The following is a 20,129-nucleotide window of genomic DNA, read 5'->3' on the forward strand; positions in this document are numbered from 1 at the left end:
GACTCCAGAGTATTTTGAAAAACCCCACAATATTTCGAGACTGGCATTATTACACTAGTAGGTGAATTAAAACAAGATTTACAATTTCCAGCTCGGTTCCACTACAATGTTGTCCAGGACCGAAAAGAACTACTTATAACCTTCTGATAAATGATTTAATCGAGTTAATCTTTTTTTCAAATATCTATAAAAAGTATTTTTATACTAACAAATGGTTAGGCAGTGACTTGTCGCGAATTGTGGACCAGATGACAGTTTTATTCCTTCTGAGTAGATCTCACTGGGTGGTTGTTGATGAACGATCACTGACAGGTTGGTGCTGTTCACCTCGTCAATTCCACGCGATCCTTCCAAAACGTCAATTACTGCATTACCGTTGGTAGGAGAAGCTTGCGTTTGTAAAAAATAACAACAACAACAACAACAAAAAACTATAGCTGCCATACATGAACAAATTACCAGCGATGTTGGGGCCGCCCAAAGACCCGCCAGACGACGGGACCACTTTCATTTTCATTCGACCAGTCGTCGCGTACGGAGTGCCGTTGAAAAAGTAGTCTCGTGAATGCCACGCCAGAGTGACGGTTTGTGTACTTAGTGAATTTGAGCTGGTTACCGAGTCCGAGGAGTCACGCGTGGTTCCATCCATTACCATCATAAACTTGAATCAGCGCGTGGTGCGAAGAATCGGCCACGGGGACACGGTGGCGAAGTGCAGAAAAATTCATCGTAGCGCTTCCCTCTTTCTCTTTCGAACTGATCGCGGTGCGGAGTGGCGTTGTTGTCTTTTACCGTTGTTGATAACTCACGGCATCGGCTGCTGTCATGGTCCGGTTGAGGGGTTTCAAGCAGAAAGAGAAATGTGCTTATTTCCCATAGCTTGCATTTAAAATTATTTAATCTTTCGACGGCGAACAGTACGCGCGGCTATTCGCGGTGAGGTGATTTGTGATGTTCGTCGAGAGATTTTTATTGAGCTTTCAATTTCTTGTGGGTCGAAACAAAAGTGTGCTACCTATTTTCTCGAATTTTGCCGGTTATTATGACAGTGTGACTGAATCGAATGTATTAGAAATGCAGTTTGTTGCGTAACACTTTTTTTTCGAACGGACACTATGATTGTTGTAATTTGGGCAATTGTTTCGCTTGTCTAGTAGATCGAATGCATTATTAGATGCAATAAAGTCTTTTTTTCTGCTGCTGGCGAAAGTGGCAAGTTTGTTGCGAAATTATTACGATCTAAACAGTTTAATTCTCTATTTGCTATTTGTCTACCAAATCAAGTGTAAAATACATCATTTGGAACGGATTACGGAGATAATATGAAGAGTAAAACTAAGTATGGCTGTGATGCATTTGTTTTATACACGTTTAAACAAAATTGTGAAATTCATCATATAGAACTCCAATTTTATGTGCTTTTTCAGACTGCAACTGCAACTGCAGTTTATATCAAAACATACGTCACAGATTTGGTTGACTAAATTCTGCGTTAATGGTAATTTGACTCTATAATTTGATTTAAAAAACTTTAACTTTAGAAAAATATATATGTGCGAGTGATGTTTGTTGCAATTTTAAAGTCCACATACTTATCTACTACTTTTGATAAAACTAATCATCCAATAACTATTATCAAACTCAACAGATTTGGATTCATTGGTTCTGTTTTGAAGTGATTGCATTCGTATTTGAATTTGAATGATGTTGGAGATAGTACAGCTGCACCTTTTCGTGTACACTCGGGAGTAGTCCAAAGTAGTTATTGTATTTGAATAACTTGAACGTGAAACATTCATTGTAATACCTAAAATTACCATTAGTCTAAGATTTGAAATTGTTCAATGACTTATGACAAATCTGAAGAAACCATATTCTGGGAGAAAGAGTTGGATATCTTCTCTGCAGGTGACCTAATCCCACAAACGATGCAATATATGAAGACCTAATTTGTCAAGTGACGGGAAAATTCCATTTCTTAATCTTGGAATAGAATGAATTTTATTGATTCTGACTGTAATTTGCATTTGGTTAGAAGGTTCGACTGTATTTATTTATATGCACTATTTATCAGCCAAGTAGATATGTGCATATGTGGCTCATATGTACTTTGTGATCCAATGATTATTTTATTTCAATGAAATTCATATCATAGTATTTTCAAATAAACAAAAATAATACATGTTCTTGCATGTAAATTAGCATGAATTGCGACTCTTCAGTTATGTGCATCTTATATGATGTAAAATCACATGTTTTTTTCGAAGTTTGAACGCATAAGAATCATCCCTAATTTCGTTGACTCCCCAACGCACATCCGTTGTTAAGATTTTTTTTCCAAACCGTGCTCGAGCGAGAACCAACCGTTAAGGACTTGTTTTGGTGGATACAAACCTAAATTATTTAATTGATTTTAATTTTTTGTTTCACAAAAAAATTAATTAAATAACATAAATTAAATAATGACACTATGGTGCACATTGGTTCATGTTATTCTTGAATATGCTTCCGTCATCCGGGCTTCCTTGTTATCAACTCGACATCCAATACATCGCATAAATAAGCATAAATAATTCAGCATAAATAAATTTTTTGGAGGGATCCTTACTGTCCATCAAGCAACGCCAAAAATTTATCAATCTGTTAACCGCTCACCGAGAATTCTCCAGTGCTACTTTCACGATAGATCTGTTACAATCTCGAATAGTTTGTTCTAAATTATTACAGAGACTGCATCTAGACACAAGACACCTTTTTCTGGTATATGCCTTCTATTCAATCGATGTTTACATGTATTTGATTTTCACCTATCTCGCAACACCGTAAAAAGTTTCTTTCTGAACGCAATATCGTACAGTTGTCCCAACTTCAGTTATTAAGTGCTTGGTTCAGGTGTCGGACTAAAAGTCCATGGTTTGACGCTCTCTTTTCAAATTTCGATTTTGTTCATCAACGTCATTGACGAGCAGCAGCACCGGGCCCGCACCGGCCATGCAATGGTTCTGTACACTATGAATTGGCTGCCAAGTGTGTTGAAATAGATGGCCAGAATCCACAAAAGCAATGTAATACCAAGGCTTTGCTTTTTCAAGAGCAGTACAATTGGTCTAACGGCGTTCCAACAATTTCACATCACTTTTATAACATAATTTCTCCTTGCATCAAAAGCGCTGAAGTTTCAGAGTTGACTTCATCATTCGATGAAAATCTTTTTTCGGAAAGCTTCTCTTTTGAAATCTGAGAGAAGAAAATAGTCGCGGAGGGCTGAATCTGGCGAATATGGTGGAAGTAATTCGAAATTAAATTCATATAGCCAGTTGTAACAATCGACTTGGAACATGGCACTTTCAATGAGCTGTGGAAACATGCGGCACCCAACCTAATTTTTAGATTTTCCATAACGATGGAATGGAATTTTGAGACGATTTTCGGAACAACAACCCATTCCGGTTAATGCTAGTTGAGCCATTTATTTGATTGCATAGTAAAAAGAGTGTTTAATCAACACGCGATTTTTTCTCTCTGATGTTTCTAATTATTGCTTTACTGGAAGCATAATAACTAACACACTAAAAATCCAAATATCATGAAATTTTAACAGATGACATTAGAAAGCAGGTCTTTATTGAACGTTAGATGGTTTTTAATTAGTGGCGTCATCTGTCTGCCAAACCGAAGTGCTTAGCTTACGATGACTGTTAATCTGTATCTGTTGAGCAATTCCCGAATCGAGTTACAAGTCATTAGATTTCACATACTCCAATTTGAATAAAATTTCGAACACGTCTTTAGTGCGGCAAGTTATTTGTTTTGCACGGATGGAGAAACCAATTCGAATCCAGACTATTTTGTCGTGAATACGACTTACTTTACTATGGGGTGCCTTTTCAAAATTTACCCGCTGAGAGAGTGATAAGTTTTAGATCGTGAATATCTATTGTTGTATCTAATGAATCAACATAATTCTTGCGACATGCCATCGGAAATATGATCACAATATTATGATAAAATTTTCAGTTTTGTGACATAGTCTCAAATAATTCAAAATTAAACTTTTCTGAAATGTTTGGTATAAACGAGTATCAAAGAGGATAATTCATAAGGCGCGTTTGCCTTTCTCGTATTTTTAAAGCTCATAGCTCAGTGATCTGTGAAAGGATTTATATAATCTAACTACCAATAGAATCGAAATTTTTCAATTTAAACGTGTATATCAACAGCATTGAAGTATTTCAATAGTACACTATTGAAAAACCTGTCTCATTTGATCCACGTCAACACCAGCCAATCAGAACGCGTTCTAAGGAAGAGAACAAAATATCTGCTGCTGTACAACAAATCGTCCGGGAAAAATGTTCCGAAAAGTGGTGAATATCGCAGTGAGTTCCTCAATTTGGTCCTTGTGAATGCTAGAAACGAATCCCTACAACATATTGATAGTCTCTTTCAATAAATTATGCAAATCCGAAATGAAATAATCGACATTAAAATTCTGTATGCGCCTATTTTTATAGCCGTTAGGACCGCCTATTTTTATAGTCGTTAGGAAATCTCTTAACAAAAATTCAATCAGTTTGGATTCTATCGCCACTGCGAGCAGATGTGTTTTGTGTCGCCTGCACAGCTAGTTTCGCTTTCGACAAGAGCGATTACGTCACAGCTGCCAGTCATTAGCATTGGAAAAAAAACAACGGTGGAGAGCATTGCACAAAATCAGCCGTTCTAATGGCTCTAAAAGTTTTCTAAAGAACTATTAGGATTTGTTGTTTGCAAATCGTAGGGAAACATCCTCAGTTTACTGCAAATCGAGAACAGTTTGCTTAGATTTGTGCACTTTTCGCTGTGTGAAATTCACAGTAATCGAGATTAAGTGAAGCCTTTTTTGCGAAAAATGTCCCAGAGTTTAATGTCGTAGAGAATTACGCAATTTGACTCTTCTGAATGCTGGAAACGAATCCCTACAGCATATTGATAGTTTCTTTCAATAAATTATGCAAATCCGAAATGATATGATATCGACATAAAAATTCTGTATGAGGCTATTTTTATAGCCGTTAGGACCGCCCATTAGTGAAAAAGCTACAAACGAAATCAGGTAGAAACAAGCCTCTCAAAATAAAGTGAAGCCTTCTTTGTTTTTGCGAAAAATGTGCAAAGGGGAATGCTTGCATAATTCATACAATTGATCAACTAATTGATATTCGGAAGTGTTAAGGAACATGTCAGTTGTTTTCGTATTCACGACATCCAGTTATGTCTCTGACATTACCCACCCGCCTTTTTTTTCAAAAGGGCGAACTTATTTTTAGATGCACTTTTTCAAATCGTTGTAACTCGATAACTGTTAATTGTACTAAATAAAATATCAGAGAAGATGAAGAAAACCGATTGAGCTTATTAAAAAAAATTACACTTCGGAAAACAGTACAGCAATTTTCCAAAAATTTGAAAACTAACAGAAAAAATAATATTTAAAAATAACGCCTTCAATTATTTTTGCAAACATTTTGTATCAAACCTGATAGTAAAACCCACGTTCGACTTAAATTCAATTTTTTTTTTTGAAAACGAAGATTATATTTATATCGAAAACAAAAATCAAAAAAGTAGCATAAACAATTTTGAGACATTTGTAAAACTTTAATTTTTTGTTGATAAAATAGTCATTTAGAAACCAGAATATGATTCTACAGATAGTGACCTAGCTTCTAGATGTTGTTATATTTAGACATGAAATTCAAAAAACTCGGTGTTGTTTTGCGTGATAGGCATACAAGAACAGTTATTTTAGATAAAATATAAAATTACTCATGACTGATTGCTTGAAATTTAAATGATTGATATGTATATACATGTACAATACCACTATTTTTTCATATTTCCAAGAATCAGTTGTTTGCTTGCTTCACCTACAATACTGTTTCTGGAATCATTTTGGTATTCTGCAAAACGCAACACCACTTGTTTACACCCCGTTCGAATTCATCCCTTATTTAAAAAAGAACTAATCAAATTAATGTTGAATATTGTTTTTAACATGAGTTTTATTAGTTTTTAAATAATATTTTTTTGTGTTAATTATTTAGTTCCCTGAACAATATTCAACTTTCCTATATATTTTTTCTTAGACACATTTTCTGTGCAATTGCCAGTTATCTAGTCACAACGAAGCAAAAACACGTCTTTCTGAAAAATTAGCCTTGAGTCGAAATGGACTCTCACGCCGTGCAAAACAAACAGTTTGTCATACTAAAGTTGTGTGCAGAGTTTTATCCAAACCCGATAAAGTTTATCTTGATTTTTATTTTTTTGTTGTTATTTTCTGAAATTGCTGTGTTGGATTATGGCATTTATAAGGGGTACAATTAGTACACCTTTTTTTGCTCAACAAATCGTATAATTTAAATGCTTATTGATGTAATATCAAGTCATCAATCCTAAAAATAGTGTGGTGTAGTATCGCTATCCAACAATATGACCTATAGGATCAATGATTAAGATAACTACACATTAGCAATCGTTGATTGAACTAAGAATGTTAAAAAAGATTCTAAATTCCAAATAATTCTGAATTCTGCTGGAAACCATCTGAGAATATCGAAATAAAGATGTTGATGTAGAAAAAATGTGTAAATTTACGCATTTTAAAACCGTTATATTTGACCTTAAAAAATTACGCATTGTTACAGTTGATGCATGTTGTCGTATGTTCGAGCCCCGACCTGGAAGGATTCTTAGTGTCAGTAGGATCCATAGTACTAATCATGCAATGATTCTGTACACTAAGAATCGGCTGCGAAGTCTGTTTGAAACAGAAAGGCCTTTTTTACAGTTGATGCAACGTAAGATTCATGCCTGTTGCTGCATAGTTAGGAAGAAACCAGTAAAATTCAATTGAATCTGCTGTGACAAGCGTCCAGCATATACAATAGAATTTTACGAGCGATCCTAATGAAATCAAAGAAATATAATACGAAAAGGATTGATACCGACTGGGATTTCAACCGTGAATCATTAGATCACAAAGAGCATCCGTCTATCGATCGAGATACAGAAGCTCATATTTACTTGTTGAATGAATAGTTCACACTTCAGAAAAATCTTGTGATTTTACATTCTATAAGATGCACATAAATAAATCGTTCCTGTTTACGCAAACTTACATCCAAGAACATGTAATATTGTTTGGTGTGAAAATGCATGACATTAAATTTAAGGAAATTATAAAAAATATTCAAATTTGATGATGACTGTCGCTTTAGAGTCATCATCGCATACATGTCATCTTTAAGTTGTTCAATATTTTGCTGTGTATATACAGATTTATGTCGAAAATCAGAAAAATAACAGTCACGAAAGTAAAGTTATATTTAAAAATTCATATTTGATTTCCGAACGATCTTAAATTTCATTTAGAAACAGATGTGGAAATATCTGGTTGTTTTGAAATCACAGAATCATAATGCTTGAAAACTAATTGTACACAGTTTGAAAAATGCTTGTGAATTTACATCTTATCAGATGCACATAAATGGAGCGTCATATTTTACACAAATTTATATTCAAGAACATGAAAAATTGTGTGATTTGGAAATTACATGGCTTTAAAACGAATGGAATAAAAAAAATCTGAAAAAGATTGACAACAGCAAGTTTGTAGAATTATGTCACCTGTAAAATTCAAAATTTCTTTCTGTGTAACTGAATTACTATATTGACTTAAATCTGTATTAGACACAATTTTCCATTCGATGTAATATACATTTTCAAACATTGAATTAACATGTCAATATTGTGTTGGTTTGCAATCAATTTACTAACTAATGAAACTGTATAAACTTGTAGGGGAAAGAGTAATAATATACTCTTATGAAAACATTGAGATAATTCTAAGAGAATTCCCCGAGAAAATGAGCCTTTCATTGCAATACAGAGGAACATAACTTTCAATACTTCCGGTATTAGTGATGATTGAACATTTTTTCTAAAACCATCACATTCTCAGTTTTTTCACTTGCCTTGGACATAATGCCCCAGCAGCTGAATAATGTGCCTCACAACGAATCAGTGGTATGCCACACAATAAGAGACATTTTGCCTCAAATGATGACTATTATAAAAAAATAGTACATCAATAATCATGATTAGGTTAAAAGCGGGTATAAATAGACGATAAAAAACGTACATCAATGAAACGGTGGATAAAATGCTTATTTAGTCGAAGCAAAAATTTACATCGAAAAGCTGCCAAATGATATTTTCAGTTTTTTTTAATATTTTTCAGCAAACGATTACTGCCAAACTTGCATAGCAGAAAGACCTTACGAAACGATACTGTTAGTGATAAAAATTTTGTTTATAAAAGTCTAGAACGCTTAAAACGGAAGGGGGCCATTTTGGCCAATAGAGGCACTTCATAATACTCTTCCCTATGTGTCATTTGCCTTTCAATAAAACATGTGCCTTGGTGGCTCAGTCGACAAACGGTTGAATGTTCAAATCAAATGTTTCTCGGTTCAAATCTCAGTCGCTTCTATTTCTCTTTTGGTTTTTATTTCATTAGAATTCAAGCCATGTGAATTTCAAATCGCTCGTTAAATTCTATTATTTACTATGGAAGTATTTTGTAAGAGCTGGTTTAATGGAATTTAACTGTTCTTTTTTCTGCATAGTCTTGAATCTTGCAAAATGGTTCAAACTTTTTCATATTGCGTTGGATCGAAATAATTTCAAGTGAAATTTTTCAAAAGATCTTTTTACTTGAATTAAGAAACAATCAAAACTGCAATGTTAAATGTCATAGGGTTATTTTTTACGCAGTTATTACGGAAATCCATTCATCGTGTAATGATATATGTAATAAGATTCCACAGCAAATGTCAACAATGGAATTAAAACGGCATATAGAATATAAAGATGTAAAAACAAGAGGAAAATTTTTTAAATCTATTCTTGAATGTGTAGAATGTAATCATAATTTCTGGCGAGTGTTTTGAAATGAACTTTCTCAAAATTGAAGATGGACAATGATAATTTACTTAAATATTATCTGATTGGTAGATGAAACTAACTAGCATTATAGCGAACAGCTGTACCATAAAACCGTGTGAAGAAATGTAACTTCACACAACAAGAACGAAGATAAAAGAAGATTGTTAGAAGACTTTGAATATATTAGAATTGAAACCAGATATTATTTCAACCATATAAAATGCTAAGAACAATCATATAGACGCATTTTACGTCATTTTTACACACATATCGATTAAAATGAAAACTATTGTTATGTAATGCATGATTTTAACAAAGCACCGAATGGTGGAATGCAGTCAGCTCATTGCGAAACAATGCAATACCGCTAAAACACTCAGTCGAAGGGTTTTCTCCCTCTCCAGCAGAAAAAAAGAAGGTGGTGATGATGGATGGAAACACACCAGTGGTCACGGATGCCGCCATTCAAATAATCCGGAAGAAATGTGAATAGACATAATCGATAACATAATGGCGAACACTAATTATGATATGCAAACATTTGGACTTGTTTTTCAGTTTGGTACATATTTCTTTCCAAATTGTGATAGATCAGAAAATTGGACTGTAAAACATCAACATCGCGACACGACCTCCAGGAAGTGGTATATTGGAGTTTATTAAATAATGACAGCTGAATATGAGTGAAAATAAGAAGAAGGCATTCTTTCATAAAGATTTCTTAAAAGCAACGTATTCCTACTTTTCATAGTTCATATCTAAAAACTAATTATAGATAACTGTTTGAAGTGTTTCAGGAAAGTAACAGCATTGAAGAATATAAAATAAAATCGTTTCTGATCGTCAAAGTGCATTATTGATTAATCTGGGAAATAGTTACATTGAAAGTGTTTACCGGGAAAAGTGTGCTGCAATCTAGTTGTCTCACGGTGATAAATCAATTCAAGTGGTATCCTGTATTCGTACGCCCGCCCTGGGAAGCGGAGATTTTCTTCGTTGATTTTGAATCGTAACTAAAGAACTGATTCGAAGTCAGAGATTCAGGATAATAATGAAGGTAAGATTGGAATTTATCTGCGTAAATTTTCATTTTCGTTGCATGCACAATTTACGAGGCGCTTCACAAATGACGCATTACATTACTCAATTTGAAACGGTGTAATTGGTATACTACAATTATCGAAACTTATGTGAACCAAATGAATAAATTGTTGGTGTAACGTGCACTTTTCCAATTAGCTCTCATTGCTGATCGGCGTTCGCCATTGAATCGTATAATGCTTTGGAAGTCAAACATGCTTCTGCTCTCAGCTAGTGAAAAAGAAACAGATAATAACAGCATTATGGCGACAACATCGAACTGTTGCAAATTGAAATTTGGTTCATGAGAGCATTTATTTTGCAATAGTCAAATGCCTCGAAAGTAACGCAGATTGACGGATGCATCCATATATTTACTTTTGTTTTGGAACTGATTATTAGGTTAGGTGTTAATTGAAGTTCGTGTTCAGTTTCGCCCAATCTTATTTTACGTTTGTTAGAGGTCTATGAATAGCTTGTTTCATTTGAACACATGTAGTTTGTAGTCCATATTAAATTAATTGTTATAATCTGGGAAATATAATTTTTAGCACGTTCATATAAAAAGAAAATATCTGTCAAAACCCGCTTTATAACTGAAACCCGAATAGACGAATGTAATCTAGTATTTGAATCAGTTCGCCTCGATCACAAAATGTGTGTGAATATAAATGTGTTCATACTACTGTGTTTGCGTTTCTGTACATGTGCTGTAAATATTGTTGTAAATATCTGAACTGTGTGTATCAGTATGTGTTTTTATATGTGTAGGATTTAAGACACGGATAGTGATTCAAGCATTTTTTTCTGAATCCTTTGCAACGATTTTTTATGGCAAACTCAAATCCACACTGCATAAAGCGTGAGTGACAGGTATTTTTGCAATTCCTCATTCGATTTCTAGAGAAAAGTATAATTTCAGTACTAAGAGATCTTCCATTGGGAATCGAACATAAGACGGTGGTAGAAACTATTTTTTGTTGTGATGCCAGAATCATTTTTCCTGAGAAAGGTGACACAGTCTTGGTTGAATTATAGGTAGTAAATATCTATTAAAATAATCGAGCAACTATAACAACAAGATACTAAGTTAAGAACAATCTGAAAACCAACTTTTTTGCAAGTTTTCATACTGACAGATTTGTATTTTCATTGAGACCGCACACAATTGCTTTTTGCGCTTGCTTTTCTTTCGATGCCATCTTCGATCTAAAAGCTTGTAGTATCACCATAAAATGATTTTACACAATAAAACCTAAACCGCCTAGTGGTCTGATAGTTCCTTTCTAAATTATACATCCAAAGGTCCAAACCGACCGATTTTAAAGCCCATGTGTGAAGTTCAAATGAATTATACAGATCACTTCCGATTCTGATAATATATTCGTATTAGTGATATAACCGACAAGCCACACTATTTTCTTAGGGATAACTCAACAGATTTAGATAACATCTAACTCGTCTACAAGCTTTGGTTACAGATCACTTTCAAATTATTGGCTATATATACGTATAAGTGACGTATCCGTCAAACCGTTTGGATGAGAGATATTATTAAGTCATTTTTGGAAGCTCTAACGTGGCCAAGGAAAAGGTGTAAATAAATCATGGCAGACACCTCCGGTTCTTTAGAAATAATTACCAAATTGTCTGAAAGCTGCAAAGGGATCACGATTAGTTTCAAATTAATATTGCTGACATTTTCATATCCGAAAATGTTACCGAAAATGGGAAGCAGCAGAATTAATCTGGAAATTATCATATCTACCAAACTTTGTGTTAAACATTAGTTGCATGAATAAAATGACAATCATTATAAACAACTTTATTGACCAGAGACAGTTATTATCACAACAGGCTGGATTAGGAAGTGGTTTTTTCTACATACAGAACACATATTTTTGTACGTTTATGTATACTCAGAAACGTACAAATACATAAAGACACGAATTTCATCCTAACCATACATACATGTGTATACGCATACACATTCACACTTTCCTACTCTACTATCCACTCGGATACAATATGTTTTACCTTTCTCTATAGAAAGCTAATAGCATTACTGGGAAGAATTACTTTGAACGGAGACCATTCGACTCTGCTCGACGATATTAGATAATGTGTGTTTTTGTGTGCACAGTTTTCGCGGAGATTGCTGACCTGATTTTAACTAACTTTGGCTTCTTTGAAAGCTTCTATTGGGATGTGAATCAAGTTCGGTTGCTGCTTTTCCGGAGATATAACGGTATAAGTGACGGCCTTGTACACAACCCTCTATATTTAATCCAAACTTTCGCATAGTAGTCAACATCACATTCACACCTTCTAACCTTTTTCCGGTTTTTCGATCATAGATACATAAGGAACATGTGTCTATGATCGATAACACGAACCGGAAAAAGGTTAGAAGGTGTAAATGTGATGTTGACTACTATGCGAAACTAATACAATCAATATTAACCATTATTGAGTATAACCAAACGATGTATAGCAACTCTAATCGTTAATACATACAGCATCATAACAGTACCAACGAGTTCGTCAATTGGCATTCGCATTTATCTCTTGGACAAGTTCCTTCCAGGGTAGGAATTGATTTGCCTTCCGCCATCCCGGATCCACACACTCTCAGTGCATCGTTCCATTAAAATCCACTCATAACAGATCTTCTTGGGTTTACACAGCCCAGAAAGGTGCTGGTACATGTGTGTGTGTGTATGTGGACATCGACGGGTGCCAACCTATCTACACACTTGATGCGCTCAGCTGGTCGTGACATGCGTTAACGTAATCGACCGGCAACCAGCCATTCCGGTTGGGCACGATGCGACAAGCATGAGGTAATACAAACGATGGTCGGAGAAGTTTGATGTCTCAACCGGCTTTGCCTCTCTCGGTCTTGTCCGACTGCGTCACCGGAAGAAAGTAGCGTTATGGGAAGTATTGTCAACTGATTTCGAATAGAGCTCTCGAATGAATCTGTTGTGATTTATACCGAGCGGATTATTTTTTATACATACACAATTAAAATGTTTGTAGGGATGAGCCGGCTTTATTATCACCCAATAACGGTTCAGGGTTAATGAGTCCATTTCATCTCTGTCGTTACTTGCGATCGGAAATGGAATTTTGGAGCTGTTAGTTTATTCTAACTTATCACAAAAATTTCTAGAAGCATACAAAATACATCATTTGTCACGGTAGTGATAAAATAATTTCTTATTTCAAGATACTACTTCATCATATTGTGCAGAAACTGTACGTAATAACTTACATGACCTGTCGATGCCTTAGAAGATTTGTACTGATGATTTACTAGACTCCAAGAAATACCCGAGTAGATATTACATGGGGGCTGCATATGACTATATAGACGTCTCTAATGTGAAAACGAGTCAGCCGGATTCACCTTATATTAGCGATGCGCCTTATTACGGGTGCTGCTTGTGTTAGTGCCGTCATTGGGGTGAAAAAAGTAACACGGAAAACACATATTCGAAGTTTGTTTTGGTTTTGCTGGTAACAGATTTGCTCGCTGCTGTTAGTGAGATTCTGCTGAAGACACCAAAAGCGATACTGGCGGCAACTTGGTGCTCAATAAACATAAAATGAAAGTGATATTTTCGCATGAGAGATAATTGGTATCTACTTTTTGGTCATCTGTATCGGAACCGTAGATAAATGGATATTGGTTGTCGTTCGTTATTGGTGGAGATTACACGAAACTATGACAATGTAAGGTAAAGACTTGTTGTTTTGTGAAAACCGACTTTTCAATTCAGTCATATACCATTCGATTCTGCTCGACAAACTGAGCAAAAGTATATGTGTACGCGTGTGTGTACGTGTGTATGTATGGAACAAAAATATGCACATACTTTTCTCGGAGATGACTGAACCGATTCTCACAAACTTATATTCAATTGAAAGGTCTAATGGTTCCATAGCTTGTTGTCGAGTAGGTAATATGCGCCAAAAAAATGGTAAAAACATGTACTCACTTTTCTCAGAGATGACTGGTCCGATTTTCACGAACTACGGTATAAATAGAATGTATTGTAGTCCCATAGCCTGCTATTGAATATGATTTGAATCCGACTCCCGGATTCGGAGTTACGTTACTCTGTAACGGTGCAAATGGGTAAATTAATGAAAAATTTTTTCTTGGAGATTGTTTAATCGATTTTGACGAACTAAGATAGAAATGAAAGGTCTTAAAGTTTTCTTCAAACTTTCTTTATAATTTGACCCAGATCCGACTTCTTGTTTCGGAACTACTGCGCGATAAGTGGAAAATTTTTAATTGCATGAGTATTTTTTCACAAGCGATGGCGAAAACAGGTGCAAATCTCATGGAATTGACTGCTAGTTGCTTCTAGTTTGCAGAACTTAGTTGGTAGATGTATAAACATAATTCGGCACCACTGGCCCCCGTTTTCTCTTACAGAAGCACCGAAAGTAGTGAAGAAAAACTCCGAAAGAGGAACTCAATTCAATTTCTTAGCAATGGAGGAATCGACATTGAAAATTTCTTGATTTATGCCGTTGCTTTGATTTTGTTCTTTCGAGCAGGAATGCATATTTCTGACGGTGTTTCATTATCATTTCTGCTCAAAAAAAAAAAAAACAAAACCAGAGCAACCCACGCCACCAGTGTTTTTCAATAAAAAACGCCTCTCATTGTTTCAAAAGCTACTGTTAATTTTCATTCGGTTCCATAATAACAGGCGTTGAGTGTCAAAACCTTCAAACCGTCATATGAAGTGAAGAATTAAAACCGATACGCACTGGTTCGTACGAAAGAAGAGAACACAATGCCACACACGAATGATGCACACAGCGTGCGGTATTCGATTTCGTGCATACGTCATCTATCACCAATAGCTAAGGAATTCGTAGGGCCGTACCAAGCGGGATTTACAGGAGCTCGCGCCACCACGGATCACATATTCGCGATAAGACAAGTACTCCAGAAGTATCGTGAATACAACGTACCCACACATCACCTATTCATTGACTTCAAAGCGGCATACGACACAACCAAACGAGAACAGCTATGGCAGATAATGCACGAATGCGGTTTCCCGAATAAACTGACGCGATTGGTCAAAGCAACGATGGATAGAGTGATGTTCTAAGTCCGAGTATCTGGGACACTCTCGCGAGTCCCTTCGAATCTAGGAGAGGGCTACGGCAAGGTGATGGACTCTCTTGCATCTTGTTCAATATTGCCTTGGAAGGTGTGATTCAAAGAGCGTGGATCGACACAAGTGGCACGATCTTCCGAAAGTTCGTACAACTTTTTGGCTTCGCTGACGATATTGATATTGTAACACATAACCTTGAGAAGATGACGGAAACTTACATCGGACTGAAAGCTGAAGCTAGGCGTATCGGACTGGCCATAAATGCGTCAAAAACAGAATACATGAGAGGAAGAGGCTCTAGAGAAGAAACACTACACCTCCCACCACGAATATTGATAGATGGTGACGATATCGAGGTGGTTGAAGAGTTCGGGTATTTGAGCTCACTGGTGACCGCCGATAATGACACCAGCAGAGAAATTCAGAGACGTATATTGGCAGGGAATCGTGCGTACTTTGGACTCAGAAAAACCCTTCGATCGAGAAAAGTACGCCACCGCACGAAAATGACCATCTACAAACCGCTCATTTGACCGGTTGTTCTCTATGGTCACGAGACCTGGACTATGTTGGCAGAGGATCAGCACACCATCAGTGTTTTCGAAAGAAAGGTACTGAGGACCAGGTCTTTCCGTAAAATTCGGACGATTATTTCCGTCTTATCGGCAATTCGAACTGTTATATCGATATACGGTTTTGTAAATTTCAATTTTTGAGAGCAATCGACCGAAATGGAGATCAGTTCAGTTTTTGGATGAAAAATTGATGGTATTATGTACATAACTATGTTTTATTATGACACAAAGGAAATTATAGGTAAATTGTAGAGATTGCAAAATGAATAATAAATAAATTTTATAATGTAACTAATGTAAGCTTGTAGACAATTTTGTTTCTATAATTGCGTTCCCTCATTCGAAAATATTAATGCCGAGCTGCATCGCTTCCATGATTGGTAATTCCCATAGTATCTTATCCAATGCTTGATGTAATCCCTAAACATAAATGGAGTGAAGCGAGAGCTCTCACCATCTAGAGTGGAAGAGGTCAGAGTTACTACAGTTACGTCAATGTTTTCTACATTTTTGCATGATAATTCCCAGGCCTGTACCCAGGATTTCGTTTCGGGAGGGGCCCAGAAAATTCAAAAATAAATTCCCAAAGTAGCGATCGAAAACTCCAAAATGAAACTCACATCGATTTGTTGATAGTTTGGAACAAATAAGCGCAAGGTGGTCGTGATAGTTCGAGGAAGCCAAATTGAATGAATAATGTGAATGGGGAAGCAATTGGAACCCTAAATCGTTGATGATGGCGTCGCTCTTATGTACAGGCACACTGTCTATTTTTTCGTTATGCAATCGCTCCAATAATGCACACACATTCACTGTCGATGGTTAAATTTTCCTTTTTCAAGGCAGTTCATGAAAAGTATGCCATGACAATCCCATATGACCGACGTTATGAGCCCATTGAGCCTCCTAGACTGCCTCGAAACACTCATTCCGGCTTTAGTTCATTGTCGGATAATCATTACATTTCTTGGCGTGTAATAATGGATCCAAGTTTCGTCAACAGTTAAAAACGTATACAAAAAGTCCAACCGAATCTGCAGCAGCATGGTCTAACACGTTTCCGGAGTGCGCTCGCGTTCGTCTTTTCAGTCCTGAGTATGGATCCGCGGCATCCAGCGGATATCTTTTTCATCTGCAGAATCTTACTCAAAGTATGGTAATTGCGCTATGTATTAATCCTTGCTGCATCTGTTAGCTCGCGCACCTTCTATTTCCAGTCATTTAAAACCATCTCCTGTTGTTTTGACATTGTCCTTTGTAAGCACATCGAAGTACCTGGCCCTGCGGGCTTCATCGATAGTGGAGTCTCTACGAAACTCTCGTAACCACAATTTCACGGTGCAATCCAAAGGATCACTAGAGTCATGATATCATAACTTTTGTTTGGCTTCCTTCGTCGTTTTCCCTCTGAAAGACTCAAAATCTTCAACCATAAAGTTTTCTATGCATAAGAAATAAATGTGTGAATAGAATGTAAAAACCGATCTATAATTTCCGATTTCGGGAGGGGCCAGGGCCCCCTCTCTGAGTATGTGCCCGATAATTCCTGTTCATGTTTAAAATGTGATTAGATAGTTGATATTATTTTATCAAATTTTCTTACACAAATACACGAAGCAGAGCTGAAATCAAATGGATTGCAAGACTCTGTGCACAATAGTTGACGAAGGTTGTATTGAAATGTGGAAAATCCATTTTTTCAGAATAATGTTAAGTACATCTTCGAATTTGTCGATGCTTTATTGGTTTGAATCTTCGAGTGTATATGCCTTGGTAGGTTGATTAACTCCAATTTTGTACTTATCAGAAGCTACCACTGACTTATCTGGACCTAAGAATTAAAAAAAAATATGGTTAACTGTTACGATTTCCAATAAAGACAAGTTCTTACTTGAATAAATAGTAGAAATGTTTGAATTACTTGACGATGACAGCGATGGTTTCTTATTTAAGATAACAACTATATAATAAAAAAAAATAAATTATAAATAAGTAAATTGGTAATGTTAAACATGTGTGGTGAAAAGCAAATTCCGTTTTTTATGGCGGTTCAAGAGCTGCGTCTAGTAAACGATGGGGCGAATTTGTCGTTATGTTCGCGAGCAGTTGCTTCGGTGGTGGAACTGGCATCTCCACTGAATTCTTCAAGACTCTTCCTCCTTCATACGGATTACTTGAAGGCACTTCATTAGATGCTCTTGCTAGAATTGGTATATTTTTATCTAGACAAGTAGCAACTTCAACGTGTTTGCTCAGCTTCGACATTTGCGCTTGAAGAATCCTGTCACAGTAATAAATTATAACGTTAGATTTATCATACAGTGTTACTCAAATTAATTGTTCTTACATCAAATATGGATTCAATTCCAAACCTCAGTTCAAACAAATTTATGAACTGATCCATTTGCACTTCAACTACACTCCAACACTTCATACTATCGGAAAAGACAACAGGAGAATTTTAATACCAATTTTAAAAATTATTCTCTACACGTGAGTGTATTCTAATGATAATACGGAGACGAAATGTACGATTGTATCAATGTACAAATTTGTTTAACATATTAACCCAAAACCAAAGGATAAATGAATATTCGCTTATTGATTTATAAACTAGACATTATTGAAATTATTTTCCGCATAAATTTTACCCTAAATTTAGATTTTCCAATCGAAATGAGATTCATTTAAACTTTACGGAATCGATATTTTTTGTGATCGCATGTACACCGACAAACATTATTATTGTCTTTCCATAAAACTGATCAGAATCATTTAAAACATCTGAGAAACAAAAACTCTAAACAGAAGTTCCAAGATCTAGGATCACTTTGGTCGTAGAAATCAGCAGTTCAGATTTAAGTCACTTCTACTTTAATTCACTCACATATCACAACTTGATTTTATCTACAATAAGTATCACAAACAGTTGAGAGATCACTCTTGTGTAAAAAAAATTTCTTCCAACAAACATTTGCTCACGTGATATTCGCATCATTTAGCACATCCAAGTAATTACTTTGTTAATTGGAATGACATTCGTTTAAAGATAAATTCACTTGATTTCCAACGTATGGCGATACCGATAATAATCACACTTATTCTGGATAACGACGTATTGATTTTTCGACCTTTTATTTTGCTAGCGTTATGAGGAATACAAATGAAATACAAATACAAATGAAACATAAATACAAGCTCAATTTCTCAGACCGACGAATTGCTCAATAATGACCCGTCTTATTCATTTAAATACTTTGTAATATATATCTTATATCCAATTTATCTAATGATAAAAAATATACAATCCTGGTTACCCGATCCATTCTCCTAGTAATAAAGTCTTGAATATTCTTACAAACCTAGTAACAGCTTTCGACCCTGTGAGGGTAACGAAAACACTGACCACGATCACCAGTGGCATCAATGCTGACAGCAAACGATTATGCACCTCGATTTTTTCCAGTTCGAACAAACAATTTTGGAGCAGCGATGCACTTTATCTGCAGGTATTATGAAGCGTACATAAACAGATGAGTTGTGTGATTCTAGACAAAGATCTGAGAATATTCAAATATTTTATTCTCGATTTGAATCCTTAATGGCGCAAACTCCTCATTTTAACTTTTTATTAGTATTAGTATTAGTATTAGTTTTGAAAGGTACCTTTTTGAATGTTAGCTTGAGTAGCAAAGTACTATTTCAAATTTTCAACCGTTAGTTTTGCAGTGAACAATGCTGTTCGATTCCATCTGAATAATCTGGTTTTAATTGGTTGACAAATGAATATCCATTTTCTATCATCATTTTTAGTCTAATTCGACGAAATTGGAGCATAAATTTCAAACTTTGGCGTCCAATATACCCCATAATCCCTTTTAAAGTCTATTCGCACTATGACGGGACAGGCGATCCGGGACTATCCGGGACGTTTTTTTTCCTCATCGGCATTCCAATCCATGCACACGCCGGCAGCTCAGTCATCGCCGATGACAAAAAAACGTCCCGGATAGTCCCGGATCGGCTGTCTCGGAATAGTGCGAATAGACTTTCAATCTGCTACTTCCGATGTTTCAGGAAACAAAACCAGGGAATCGGTAAAGCCGTTCACCATCAATCATCGATATCACTACACAAAATGTAGAGTTAGTTTTCTCACACAGTCCCGACTTTTTCAAAATTTTTCTAACATTAAAATAGAGTTCTGCTCTAAATAATGTATAAAAACTTTTACAATTCGTTGGTCTGTTGATGCTCGAACAAAGTTAAGCCTGAGACTATTCTTCAGGAATTAGGAATCAGAACAAATTGGCTCAAATGGCACGTTCCCCTT

At 35.7% G+C, this 20,129-nt stretch overlaps 1 protein-coding gene across 3 annotated transcripts in view; it reads left to right on the forward strand.

Annotated features, from left to right (window-relative positions):
• The first annotated feature begins 491 nt into the window (after positions 1-491).
• LOC131425205 (serine-rich adhesin for platelets) overlaps positions 492-20,129 on the forward strand; it is a 97,282-nt gene continuing 77,644 nt past the window's right edge. Inside the window, exons 1-3 of one of the 3 annotated variants that reach the window (XM_058586883.1) lie at positions 525-584; positions 9,550-9,635; positions 9,781-10,048. In XM_058586883.1, the coding sequence (XP_058442866.1) occupies positions 10,043-10,048 (6 nt within the window). In that variant the 5' untranslated portion in view covers positions 525-584; positions 9,550-9,635; positions 9,781-10,042. Of the gene's footprint in view, positions 585-9,549; positions 9,636-9,780; positions 10,049-20,129 lie in introns of all 3 variants that reach the window. The other 2 variants (XM_058586882.1, XM_058586884.1) reach the window with 2 other exon arrangements.

Source organism: Malaya genurostris, chromosome 1 (genome assembly GCF_030247185.1).
Source record: "Malaya genurostris strain Urasoe2022 chromosome 1, Malgen_1.1, whole genome shotgun sequence".
Lineage (NCBI taxonomy): Eukaryota > Metazoa > Arthropoda > Insecta > Diptera > Culicidae > Malaya > Malaya genurostris.